The sequence below is a fragment of the Acanthopagrus latus genome, chromosome 20 (assembly GCF_904848185.1).
Source record: "Acanthopagrus latus isolate v.2019 chromosome 20, fAcaLat1.1, whole genome shotgun sequence".
In the NCBI taxonomy this organism is placed as follows: Eukaryota; Metazoa; Chordata; class Actinopteri; order Spariformes; family Sparidae; genus Acanthopagrus; species Acanthopagrus latus.
Genome location: NC_051058.1, coordinates 18,653,998 through 18,668,210, shown reverse-complemented (window position 1 = coordinate 18,668,210; position 14,213 = coordinate 18,653,998). Strand labels below are relative to the sequence as shown.

The window sequence follows — 14,213 nt, the reverse complement described above, 5'->3', positions numbered from 1 at the left end:
TACTTTTTAACTGGCCTAGTGAGCTCGTCTCACAGCGAGACTTTGGTCTGAACACATTTAAGAAGCACAACCAGCGAATGAAAGCATTAATCAACTGTCGAAGCACGTGTTGATTAATTTTATTATCCTTCAACAAATTGATTCATCAACTTACGGTTGCAGTTCACATGGACTCAGACTGTTATTTCGCAGTTAAAATCAGACACTCCTCTTATTAATCTGAACCAGTGATGCGACAGAAAGTCCTTTTGGAGACTGTGAGGAGTTGCAGAGGTGCTGCTGACTGTGCCTGTCAGACGCTCCTCTAAAGCTGTCTTTAATTATGGTGAATTATGGTGGAAAAAACCTGCACAGCGGTCAGAGTTTCTAGGACACGCTGCAGCTGAAGTAGGAATTCGTCACCTCGTTTGCAGAGGTGTCGGCACTGAGGACCTTCAGTTCATGTGCTGGTCTAGTGGTGACACAGGAGTCCAGAATATGTCCTTGAAATGCAACCCTTCTATCTGTTGTCGATGGATTGTCTCATAGTTAACTTCCCTTTGTCTCATTCTGCATGATGCGTGTGACTCAACTCCCTAATTACTGTCAGAGCAAAGCATTCATTGTCATTTCAAAGGAGTTGCAAACACTCATACATTCAGGCTGTCTGAGGACTCTTTTATAATGAGAGCTACTTGGATTTAGTGAAATGCTGTTTTTCACTACTGACCCTGTTTGTCCCCATGCTGTTTATCATTGTTAAGTCTACATAAGACTAATCTCCACCCTTGAACTGCAGCACAGATAGAACTTGTCCTGAATTGAAATAAAATCCTGGAACAACCAATCATCTGCATGCATCCAGCCAGTCAAATTGTTTTTCTATTGGACGGACGTCTGAGGTCATGAGAGTCAAACCTTTGGAGATTTGGCTTCTAAAGAGTCAAAGTTTCTCTCGAGCTCTGTGTCCGTTTCCCTCAAGCATTTGATTTGCGCACAGCATTTTGGGACAACTTCTGTCAGTTCTGCTGTGCTCTGAACGAAGCTGAGAGAGAACGTTCTCTGGATTTAAATCCTGTTTTCTGTCGTGCAGCTTTGACACCGTCGGCTCCTTTGGCCCTGATGCCACCTCCGCCCTCGGGGGCCCACCAGCCTGTGACAGTGTCCCGTCTGCAGATGCAGCTCCACCTACAGGGCCTGCAGCAGAACACCAACGCACTGCGCAAACAGCTGTCGCAGCTACGCAACATGCAGGTGAGTGTACATAGAGTCGTAGATTGACGGATGGATAGATAGATTGATGGATAAATCTTATGTATTTTGGTCCATTCAGCTTAAAGTAACAGTAGTGACCATTCAATTGTACATGTTGATAGCATCCTGAGGTGTTACATCATCACTGAGGGTAGACTAAATAACAGAAGCACCAAAAAAACTGTTGTCAGTAAACACATTTTGGGTGTAGAAATGGGTCGTAGAAACTAAAATGACTGGCAGGTGATATTACAGACGTGTCTTTGTGTCCCAGCTGGAGAACCAGGACTCGGTCTTGTCCCTGCTGAGGCAGACGGAGTCGGAGCTGAGCCTCATGATGCTGGACGCCATGCGCACACAGGAGGACCCGCTCCAGAGACAGCGCCTCCTAGTGGAGGAGGAGAGACTCAAGTACCTCAACCAGGAGGAGCTGCTCATCCAGCAGCTGCAGTGAGTACAGAGCAAGAGATGAATGCAGCAAGAGCAAAAAATCAAGGGTTATCTTAACCAAACTCTTATTGAAAGTCTGGTGTGCTTCGTAATCTTGTCCTTGTACGGTTTATCATCTTCATGCCACTGAGTGAAATGAATCTGGTCCTCCACAGTGATCTGGAGAAGTCTGTAGAGGAGCTTCAGAGGAACTCGTCAGTGAACCACGGCCTGGTGACGGAGCAGGATGTGGAGCAGAAGAGCAAAGAGCTGAGGATGCTGGGAGAGACGCTCACCGAGCTCAAGAGTGAGTATTGTGTCTCGAGATTACTGTGATTACTGTGGCTTTTCTGGGGTTTCCGCGAGTCGTCTTGTCAGTTTGTTCAGCAGTCGATATGCTTCCCTCCTCCTCGCTCTCTGAGTGCTTTTTCCCTGAAATTGCAGCAGATTTTAGGGCAGCTGCTTTCAAAAACTACTGCCAGGCTTCTTCTCACTTTCCAACCCTGCTGTTTCCTCATTATACATAAGTATGTTTCTTTCTTTAAGGGAAAAGTCTGGTGATATTGTCTGTGTTTCATATAGTCAACAAGTCAACAAATCAACAAATCCAGTGACAAGACAAAAACTAACAAGAAAATTCAACAAGTATTGTGTGTATCACAGCCTGATATATTTTCTTCTTCTGTGCCATAGATCTCCATCTGCACATTTTGATCACAAGTTGCAAACAAAATCCCACACACTGTCAAGCTCGCGAAGATACATTTATTTCCAACATTAAGTCTGGTAGACCGAAATAAAATGCCAATATTTTTATTCAGCCTCTTGCTGTATGTCACACTAAAGTTAAGTTTACTGAAATCACTTTAAGTGTAGTATTGTAGTTGAAGTTTTAGGTTATAATTCAGGCACTTGTTTTGCTAAAATGTTTTGTGTGTGTCACATCGATTTTAAGAAAAGTCACAGATGAATATTTATGAACTTTCTCCAACTTAAATTGATATTCATGAAGTTTCAGGTTTAGCCTCTTGTCCTGCTGCTCTGACCTGTTTACTTCCTCTTTCCATCCTGAATATTAATGAAGAATTCTAAAGCTCGCGGGATCCTCGTTATAATTACATACAGACTGACCACTGCCTGTTAGCATGTCCTCGTAGCGCCTACGAGTGCATAACAGTATCTCACAGTCAGGTGGACAGATTTCGGTCTCCAACATCTTAAATACTGGCAGTGAATCGTCCACACGCCTACAGTCGAGCACAGATTTAGGTTTTGTTTCGTCCGGCATGCCCTTCCCTCTTGTTTTTCCAACCCCCACTGAATCCTCCTCATAGATATGACAGGAAAATCCTGTAGCTTCAAATAGCTGCGACAGAAACAGCCTCCCGTCTTCCCTTCCTGTAATCCTCCCCCTCCCTCCCTCCTTCCCTCTATACCTCCGTCAGTCTCTGCCTCCATTCTTCCACACATCATTATCTCAACACATCCCTCTGACATCTCTCTTAAATCCATCTGCCTATCATTCTCCCTCTGCTTATCCCTTCTTTACTCTCTCTCTTTCTCCCTCCCATGCAGACCAGTTCCCCAGTCTGCAGAGTAAGATGCGGGTGGTGCTGAGGGTGGAGGTGGAGGCTGTTAAGTTCCTGAAAGAGGAGCCGCATCGTCTGGACGCCCTGCTGAAGCGCTGCAACACCATGACTGATGCGCTCAGCACACTCCGCAGGTATAGATATCAAACACGCCTCAGTCTGCTTAGATAATGTCTGATTTTCTTATTAAACCAGGTGAGCTCACAGTCTGTCCTGCTGTCGACGCCCTCATTGTGCTTTTCTGCGAGCCTGTCGTCAGAGTCACGCTGCTGATAACAAGCCGCACACTCATAAATACTGAATAACAGGGATGGGATTTGTTAAATCATCTAAAGTCATCCCTGAGTTTCAGTACGATAACAAAACAATTCCTCACTTTGACAAGTTTTAGTGTTTGTATCTTGGCACTAGTCCAAATTCAAAGATAAGACATAAACAAAGGCGTTCAGATTTAAAGTAAACAAACTTCTGTTTATTTACATATAGTCACGTAGACATGACTTTAAGGTAAACAAAAGCTTGTGCAGGAGCGGTAAGAAGCTCTCCAAAAAGGCTGTATGAAATGTTTTGCTTTAATTCTTCAAATTTGTCTTGAAATAAAAAGTAAACTAACACTGCAAGATGAAATAACAGTATGGACATTATAGTAGTTCCAACTTAAAAAATGATAATAGTTGTGAACATTTTCACTGTTTGCTGATATTTTGAAAAGACTAAATGGTTAAAAACGTAATCAGATTATTTGACCGTGACTGTCTTCAGTTTGAGACTTCTGATGTTCCCCGTCTCTCTCCACTCATCTCCTGTCACAGCTCTTATGTTGAAACTTTTCGATCTTAAATTTAATTTAATTTGCAAAATCGTGTATTTTCTCTTCACATTTTTGTAGATTCTAGACTGCTTCTATAACACAGTGTAGGACATCATGGTGTCCTGTGTTGTAGTCTCTTGTATTCCTCCTATATGTACAGACAAGTCACAGAGGGTGTGTGGAAGAGCCCCGAAGACCTCTCCAGCCAATCACAGAAGAGAGCAGAGGACATGAGTCGCACCTCTGACCTGGACATCCTCAACAGTCCTCCTCTCAGCCTCACCGACCTGACCACCAGCTCCGGCCTGGCCAACTGGATGCCCGTGTCCGCCGGCGACGCTGACATCTCTGGTCCCGAGCAGGACGTCCAGCCTTCGATGGGCTTCAGGAACCGAGTCCTCGACGAGCTGCCGAGTCGGCGTCCGGCTGATAAGTCTGTGTCGGCCGAAGTCAGACTGGTAATCAGCTGCTGATTATGTGAATCTTTCTTCATTTTCTGATCATACAGCTGTGAACAATCTAATGCTAAATGCACATTATTATGTCAGGATGAGCCAGATGGCAAATGTCCATTTACATTTAAAACTGCATCTAAAGGTGCTTAATTTTCTCACTGAGACTCTGTGCACACACCAGCAGGTGAGGTTTTATTAGAGAAAACGGAGCATGAATGTGTCTTAATTATGTTTTTCCAGCTCAGCCTGTTTGCTGTTTGCATGCTGCAGCTCCTCATCTGTCTATATCTGTATATGTGTCAGGCGGCAGAGCGGGACTGGGAGGAGAAGCGTGCCAGCTTGACCCAGTTCAGTGCCCAGGACATCAACCGCCTGCTGGAAGAGACCCAGGCTGAGTTGATGAAGGCCATCCCGGACCTGGACTTCGCTGCCAGGCACATCAACAAGCCCGCGGTGCCGCCCAAGCCCCAGATCACCATCCCAATAACCTCCACCACAGCTACTTCTCCCGCAGCTGGGACCACTGGCAGCACAGCCACCACCACCACCTCCACCACCACACCCAGCAGCGACCAGCAGCCTGGCAAAGTGCAGCTGGCGGCCCAGAAGCTGAACAGTATGGAGGGGGCTGGTTCACATCGAGGGTCGGGTGAGTTTTTTATGACCATCTGTGCTCTAAACTCTGTTTATTCATCCTGTCATACAGTTGATTTGAACTTGTCGTCCTTTGTTTGCAGTGGATCTCAACGTGGCCAGGTATCGTACAGAGAAACCCTCCAAGTCTCCACCTCCACCTCCACCTCGCCGAAGCTTCCCGTCGGCACACGGCCTCACCACCAACCGCACCGGAGAGGTCATCGTCACCAACAAGAATCTGAAGGTGAGATTCAGAACTGTTTTAAGGCGAGCCTGAGGGGGAGGAAGTCTCACTCAGGAGGAGCATTTCAGTGTTAAATGAAGTGAGGCGAGGACTTATTTCCATGCAGACATAATATCCTGAGCAGGGTCCAAAATGAACTTTTAATGGCTGATATTCACAGCACAAAATATATTTCGACCAGCCATAAATCATTAAGTCATTAAAAATGCTCACACATAGTCTCGGCATATACTTGCAGACTCTCTTTGCATTTAGCGTTAGGGTTGGTCTAATTACTAATATATGTGGGCTGTCAGAAATTGCCTGCTTGTTTCTGTCTGGGCGATTTCTGTCATTTAATTTTACTAATTTAATAGTCTGCCTCTGAAGAACGGGTGAGAGCTGCTGCTCAGTGTGTAGGCAGAGTAGTTTCACATCTAATATTGTGAATTAAGGGCTTATTTCAGGTTAGGTGAGTGTGGAAACAGTGGAAAGAATAACACATTTTGGTGAGTTTTGTTTTGTTTTTGTGATGAATGACATGTTTGTACCATTAGTTAAGAATGCAATTAAGGTTGTCTTTGTTTGGTACAAGAAGAAACTTGAATTCATATTTTATTTTTAATAGGGAAAGAACACTTTCTTGGATAAAATAGTTTGTTTTTTTTATTTATTAGACTAAAAGAAGCTACAAAAGTCTGGAACATACCAAAGCGTGCACTTCTCCCTGCTGAAAATGGGGCAATCTGGGGAATATCCATTTAAATATCTGACAGCGGCTTGTTGGAACATTTTTACATATCGTCAAACCCTTGTTAGTGTGAAAGTCTCCTCTATGGTGCCCAGCTCAGTTACCACCACTAGCTAGGTGGGTAAAGTAAGCATAACCATAGCAGTAAGGATGATTTATAAAATTGGAATACGATTATTGATGGTTATATTTGGCACATATCAGGTGCTGTGTTATGGAACCTGATCTCAAAATGCTCTTAATTCGAGTCATGTGGCAGCGTATCAGTTAAACAGAAGATATAAGTGTTCTTCACCCTGAGTTAAGATGAGGACTTGACTGGTATTTGATTTTTAGGTCTGATGCCGACGCCAATATTAGTGGGTAAGATGTTCACATATGATATGTAATAGAGGCAGGATATTTGACAGTTTAACAACCTGTAAATCTAAACTTTATTTTCTAAAGTGACATCAGTGACTGAAATTTCAAACTTCCCTGACAATTGAATGTTTATGAATTACCCCACGTAGCTTTTCTGCATTATAATCCCTAGAAAATGTTGTCATATTGACGCATCGGACAACATGTACACCAAAACCAATATATCTTGGTCAATATAAGCCTTAAAGAACGCATTTTTTAATTAAAAGAGTCACTTGTGGGTGTTGTAAATAAGGCCGTGTTTACTCCTGGAGTTACAGCTGTGTCAAAAAACGCTTTGTCATTAAAACATTAAGCAGGTTTATGAGCGACTGAAGCACGGAGCCACTAGATAAACATCCAGCAGTTTTAATTAATATGGCAGCGAGTGTCACTGAGTGATGTGAGCAGAGCTGCTGCTGCTGTAATTCAGGTGGACCACACCTGTTTACTGCTGCTGTTGGTTTAAAGCTTCAGCATTGTGTTAATGCAAATGCAGACGGCCCTGCCAACAAAAAAAATATTAGAGGAGCCATTTTAAGGATTTTAGTCAGCTGTTTAAGGTACTCTGTATGAAGGGATTCTGTGAGACAAGTTGGATTATGACCCGCATATTAAGAAAGCAGCTCTCACATGTAAAACAGAGTGAGATTGCTGTTGGCTGGGGGAAGTTTTAGGTTTGGTTCTCAGGCACCAAAAAAAGGTGCTGCTGCTGCTCGAAAGCCTCCCTAAAACCTTTTTCAAAAAAACCATTCTGTTGAAGCTCCAAACACATTCCAGGCACAGAAATCTTCCTGGCTTTAGGCCCTGGGTGAAGGAGGACTGTTGCAGTAACTTTAAAATATGACATAGATCAGTCATAGATCATCACGGTATGGATGTATGGATGGGTTGATGATTCTCCTTGACACAGCTTGCACCTGTCTGACAATAAATGAGTGTTCCCATTATCATATCTGCAGATCACTGTTAGAATAAGCGGCTCCTTTTACCTCCGGCTCATCTGGAGTCAGTCTATTGTCCTGTGACCTTTACCGTCAATACACTCACAGCCCTGTGCTGATTGGATTGATTGTTGTTGCTGTGGAGCCATTGTTGGTAAACCAGATACACTGAGGAACATGAAGGCTCGACAAAAGGCCGCTAGCTTTTAGCTGAGGGTCCTTGAACGAAGATCGAACCTCCACTTAACACCTGCCTCTGTTGACATCAAGGCTGAAACTCACCATTGTTCCAGTTTTTACCTCCACCAACAAGGTTATGTTTACACCTGCGTCTGTCTGTTGAGTTGTCGGCAGGATTACACAAAATTTAGGTGGTTGGTGTCTATGAGTGAGTACAAACAGGGAATATTGTACGGTGGCCCTGAAGTGGATTTTTTCAACATCTTTATTTTTATTTTCAGATGGAGGAAGATGGTGAGTTGCCCAAGACTCTGGTGAAGCTGAGGCGGACCCCGTCTGACACCCCTCGACCCGCCTCGACTCCGCCTGTGATCGCAGCGTCGGCCATCCAGGACGAGGACGATGAAGAGAAGATAATCGCTGAGTTAGAGGTACGTTTAGTCAATCTGTCAGAGATTTTAAACTTTTAATTCCTGATTTGTGTTGCCCATATCAGTGTGATAACATGTCTCTGCCACACTCTCTCATACAACAACCACGGATCAAAGATATTTCAGAGAACGCCTGTAAAAGATTGTAATAATCGATACTGCACCCTACCAAAGGCCGCCCCTGCCTGCACCTTCGGGTCCCTGGGCAGAAAGGTAAACTTCCCACAGTCCTCCTCGTCTGCCACACCTGTGGACTGTGCTTCTACTTCGGCTGACTCTCCTTACTGGCATCTTTTTTTATTCCCTTTTTTACTCAAAACTTTATAACAACTAACACGCAAAGTGTCGGCACCTCGTTCAGAGTCCGAGTGAAAAAGAAAGTGTGAACAAAGTGCACTCAAGTTGTAAAAACTGGGCTGGTAGAAAACACAGATTTAGACTTTGAGAAAAGTTTCTGTCAGGGGAGAAACATTAACCCTTGAAATCAGAACATGGTGCGGATTAAACACTGGGTAAAAATGCGTTTAAGGATTGGGTTTGGCAACACATCTCAAACACCACCAGTAATGTTAGCTAGCCTCGTCGGCACTTTGCAGATCAGCTCTCAGTTTCACAGCAATTCCCTCTTTACTCTTGTGGCTGTTGTTCTTGATGGTGATAGATTCCACTCATCTTCTCACAATGCTGCTGTGCCTCTTATTGGTTGGCTTTGTTGTTTGCATTGTGTAATATGCCTGACTCACACTGTTAACCCACACAGTAGTTCTGGTAATGTCTGTGTTCTGGAGTTTATTAGCTGTAGTTTTGCGGGTAAACACACCTACCTCTTCAGACTCTCCTGGTCTGATCTGCCGATATACGATTATTAAAAAAAACTTAAGTATTATAAGTATTGAATATACATAATTAGCTGCATGATATGGCCTTGAGTGTGGTTTCAGATGCTCTTTCTAACCTTGTTAACAGTTCCTCTGCTGACTTTCTGCTCTGAACACAATATGATCTTTGTCTCTTTTAATCCTCTCAGTAAATTTTCGCTTCATCTGTGTTAATATACAACCTTGTAGTTTATACTGTGATGTGCGGTGAGTCATTGATCGAAGCCGGTGATGTATTTAGTTTTTTCCCCGCAGACTGTGAGCAGCGAGTGTACATCTTGACAGCTCTGCTGACACATTTAGCTGAGTAAAGAGCTCTTGTTTTTGTTGGAATTACCTCACAACGGCGCCGAGCAGGTAGCTGTCAAAATAAAGGACGGCGACGGGGAGGGAGGGGGAGGGAAGGTGAGGGAGGGGATTTCAGGTTCTGAAATGTTTCTCTGAAAAAGACCATTTTCTCAGATGAAGGTTTTAAATTCAGAACCTGTTTTGATTCACTGAAGGCGTTCAGGGCATTGTGCTGAGTTTAAAGTTCTTGCCAACAGGGATTAAAGTCTCTCTCTAATATTATCATTAAAATTTCCCATGGTAGAGAGTTTTCATTTTCAGTGTTTACCAATTCGTGAAAGGTTAACAAGCGAAACTGGACTCCAGTGGGACCGTAACATTTCTGTTTTTCTGTTTGTTTATCCACACGGTAAATAAAAAATTAAAATTAAAAGTGCAAACTTCTCAAAGGTCAAAACACAAAGAGAGAATCAAACGGTAACAACAGAGGCAAAAAGCCAAGAGGTTTTCTCATGAGGAGGAAACATCAGAAGAGCAACAGAACTGCAGACAAACAATATCTTACAAAAGAAAAAGAAAATCAAAGGGAGCATGGAAGTCAAGTGTATGTATATTTATTATTATATCTCCATATTGTCCCTTTGATTTATCCACAATGAAAGCTTCCTTATCATTTACAGTGTTGGCAATCAATTTCTCCAATGTCTCATTCTTATTCTTCAGGGACATACTGCACATTTTAGATACTGAATACATCCTTTAGGTTTCTTTTTATATCGTTTTCCAGTTATTAATGTTTTGTAGCCCACCAGTAGAATTCAACAGAGACACTTCTTAACACAACTCCTTCTTTTATTGATCCATGTTATAATATCTCATTGTCTGTAAGAATCTCATTGCGTAGAAATTAAAGTTAAAGCGTATGTTAATGTTTCCAAACGACCAGACGATTGGGGAATAAAACGTGTCTTAAGACATTTTTTTAAAAGCTCTGGATGAAAGTTTACAAAATTGGTAGGGACTGAAGTGAAGACTCTAGGAGAGACTCTTGATTTAGTATTTGAAGTTCCTTTAAAATCCCGAGGCGTGCTTCCCTGTTTTGTAGTTGTGTAGAGACAGAATAATAAAGTAATGTAGAGATGAATACGCTGAAGTAATCATTGAAGGCAAAGAGATTTTGAAATACACGCTCGAACATATCTCCAAATAGAAACACTGACTCCAGCCAATCCTGGCCCCTTAAATTCAGCAAACACAAGAGTGATGCGTTCACAGCCTCCAGTGCATAAACACTGAGAGGTGCAGCGAAGAAGGCAACATCCTGTGTCCTGCAGTTATAAGATTAGGATTCTGGAGGAATGTAGTAGATGATTGAGTTTTATTCCCAGGACATCAAATACCTACATTTTGTGTTGGTATTCAGACAGAAATGTCAAACCAAATTGCTGATGACCTGGAAGTGAGACTCAAAAATCTAGTACCTTTCTTAGTAATTGAAATCTGATAAATATCTTTAATTAGGGAGTAATTTTCAATGTCAGATGTGTATCTATGCCTTGAGAATCTGAAGCGGATCTTTTAGGAATCAAACCATGTATCCTGTTAACAATGTTATAATACTAATGTAATGTTATCGTGGGAACTGTGGACATTACATGATGTCTGGCAGCTGATTTTAGAAGGTGAACCTTACACTGTGTGTCTCTTTTTGCAAAAAGCAGTTGAACAAAAATCAGAACATGATGTGTCCATGATGTGGAGTTTTACAGTTTTCAAAATTGCTGTCACTATGTGAAACAAAACCAACAACCTCCAAGCGAGCAACCTACATAGCAACAGTTGTTAGCAATTCTTTTGTGAGGATTTACCAATTTTAATCCCGTGGGTCGCCTCCCCATATGTAAACCAAAACTATTTTGCAGTGACATGTCCGCTGCATCCAGGGTTTAGCGCTGCCCACGAGGATTTTGGGTTCTGTTGATATCTCTTTCCTCTTGGCTCCCACAGAACAGCACTCACTCTCCGGGGCCGATGAAGGGCCCCACAGTCGCCGCCCGGCTCAAACACCTTCAGCAAGGCAGCCTAGAGAGGCCCAAATCCCGCAAGCAGAAAGAGGATATCCCCAAAGTCCAGGGCCAGCAGCAGGTATTCCACTTCTAAAACCTCCACCTCTGATGCTCCGTCTGCCTCACCTCTCTGCTGTCACTTCCAAGAAGTTTCCCCCTGCGACTTCTGCAACATGACACAAACTGTGTAGGCTCAACCAGCAGACAGAATGAGATTACACAAACACCAGAGGGGGAACTATCTACAGAAACCTTGATTTTTACCAGTTCTTGATGTGTGTTTTCAGTTACTGGATCTAACCTAGCTTGCTTAGAGATCAAGTTTTTGTCGTACGAGTATGTCGATGTTTTGATTTCCTGAGGAAGGTCTTGGTGGTGCTTGTAACTGATTAAACTAGCTTTATTATTATTATAGACCTATCAGAGACATCCTCTGCCTCCATTGTGCAGCAAAATCTTCAGTAATGCCACGGAATGATTTCATATCTCGACGTGACATTGATGATATTTCGCCATTGATCCAGCCATGTACTCTCTCACTGAATCCTCATCTCTCCCGTTATTCATCCAGTAATCACCACACGCTGCTCATTTTGTGTCACCCATCCTTTAAATCTCAAGGTAGTGCAGCGGCAGCAAAGTATTTCAGCACGTTTGTGTGGCTGCTAATAAACAGCCTGAAAGGTTCCAGCCAAAAGGCCAATCCATTAAGCTAGCTCACTCAGAATTGCCTTTTTTTTTAACAGCTCTAATGCTACGACTTATTATGCAAGATGACAAGAGCAAAGCACAAGGTGCAAGGTTACCCTTAAAAAGCTGTTTTTGTAGACGAGCTTTTCGGTTTAATGTGTGCAATAAATGTATTTGTAGAAGTAAGAGAAAGGAAGAGGAGCTTTGTGAAGGCAGCAGAGGAAAAACAAAATATATGCAGAAAAGCAAAAAAGCTGCTGCAAAGATTTAAATCACTGAAGCAACTGTGTACCTAATTTATAGAATTTATTTACACCTTACCATCTATCTGAATTTATGTTGTTTAAATATCATTTTTAGCTGAGCTTCCATCGCAGGACTTTTCCTCAGAGACTGTAGGAACCTTTGGAGGAAAGTGTTTCCACTGCAGGATTTACCTGATCTTTGTTGGTATTAATCCACAGTGGAAACAGAAAACAGGAAAGCAAAGAAAGGACATTTTTTTGTTCCTTGAAAAGTGGTTTGAAGGATTCAATGTTCCGTTATTGAACTTTAAAGTATTTTAAAGGTTTAAGATTTAATAAACATTTCTTTTCCTTGCTCAAAATGGTCTGAGGACATAGTTGTATGCTGGACAGATTGGAAAGATTTTTGGCTGTAATTAAATTGATTCACCTTAAAATTAAGACTTGAACTACCAGGCTCCCGAAGCAACATGTCTGTCGTATCAGGTTACACTCTGTCGGTCACCTGACCCGTGAAAGCAATAATATACCAAAACCTCTTTGAATTACAAAGAATAAAATTCAAGCGACTTAAATTCAGATGGATGTTTGTCATTCCTATAAATTCAGTGGCAGTGATAAAATTCCCCAATTGCATTTTTAATTTGCCTTTTAAAATTCAAGTGATTGCGACGTTTCTTCGCTTCTTGCTGCTCGTACACACATACAGACTCAAACTCTGGAGGTGTGACAGGAAACAGTTGCCCAGCTGCGACGTGTGGAAGCTTAGATGGATTCAATTTTATGCAAATATCCTCTTAGAGACACCAATCACACTCATTTTTCTCCCCTTTATTTTTTTCTTCTTCAGCTCACAAAACACGAAATGTAAGAAAAACCTGTCAACAGCTTCTAAATATAAATAAGAAACATGTTGCCCGAAAAACCCATCGCTCAGGAAAAAGAACCACTTTCATCCTGCACCAGTGTGCTGACCAGGAGGGATAAAGTGCCAATCAGAGCGGAGTATGTAAATGAAGTGAGCTTCAGGCTCATGAGAGGCCAGAGAGTCTGTATGTGTGGACGGGAGGTTAAACTCAGCACTTGGCCGCTGAACTCTGAAGCCTTTTTAGATGTGAAGCTCCACTCATCTTATCTGCTCCTGCAGACACTCCGAGCTGCCCCCAACCTGCTGAGTGGAGCAGCCTTGACCCATCCTCTGCCACGGTCCTCTAAAAGAGAGAAAATACTCTCAGAGCCAGGGAACACCTTAACTTCTCCCACCAGTCCGCAGATTCCCCCAGAACCATCGTCTCTGTTACCGCGTTTGATTCAGGAATCTGCTCTGATTAATTCATGAATTTACACATTAATCTTGCAGGACCTCATTTATATGTTTTCCAAACAGCCTCTGGAAGCAGCTCTTCCACATGAGGCCCCAGACACATTCAGAGACTTAATTTTCATGTATCGGTGAGGACGGTGTCTTTGACAGTCGCTTCCATTAGCCGTAACAGCAATTAGCACATGGCTAACATGGCTGACCTCCACTTGACACGGCCATGCCATCTGGGAGAGCGTAGCACTTCCCTCCACCTCCAGGATTAGTATTCATGGCTGCTTGTGTCTTGTGCTGGACTGAATCGCAACTCATTTACATTATTGCTTCTCAAAAATTCATCCCCCGAAGAGCCCGAAAGCAAACGGTCACATTATGTTTTTTTTCTTTTTTTTTGTGTGCATAAATTTCACTTTTGCATCAGGAGTGAGCTCATGGCTTCAGATAATGTCATCAAACATGAACACATTGTCTTACATAGAATATCGGATGTTTTTTAACAGTTAATGTGAGTAATTATTTGGTTTGGCATCAGCAGATAAAACTACATCCAGTGTTGTGGGTCGAGTGGAGCCACATGTATAATAGTTAAAGTAAAGAATCATGATACAGAAAAACAGTCTCTCACACACACACACACACAC

At 42.6% G+C, this 14,213-nt stretch overlaps 1 protein-coding gene across 5 annotated transcripts in view; it reads left to right on the top strand.

Annotated features, from left to right (window-relative positions):
* Nucleotides 1–12,830, top strand: part of LOC119009830 (SRC kinase signaling inhibitor 1-like) — a 105,487-nt gene extending 92,657 nt beyond the window's left edge. For 4 of the 5 annotated variants that reach the window (XM_037081475.1, XM_037081476.1, XM_037081477.1 and 1 more), the window contains 10 exons: nt 1,073–1,233; nt 1,508–1,683; nt 1,839–1,969; nt 3,238–3,385; nt 4,196–4,520; nt 4,821–5,166; nt 5,255–5,397; nt 7,935–8,084; nt 8,202–8,297; nt 11,258–11,410. In XM_037081475.1, the coding sequence (XP_036937370.1) occupies nt 1,073–1,233; nt 1,508–1,683; nt 1,839–1,969; nt 3,238–3,385; nt 4,196–4,520; nt 4,821–5,166; nt 5,255–5,397; nt 7,935–8,084; nt 8,202–8,297; nt 11,258–11,410 (1,829 nt within the window). Of the gene's footprint in view, nt 1–1,072; nt 1,234–1,507; nt 1,684–1,838; nt 1,970–3,237; nt 3,386–4,195; nt 4,521–4,820; nt 5,167–5,254; nt 5,398–7,934; nt 8,085–8,201; nt 8,298–11,257 lie in introns of all 5 variants that reach the window. The other variant, XM_037081474.1, reaches the window with a different exon arrangement.
* Nucleotides 12,831–14,213: the final 1,383 nt, after the last annotated feature.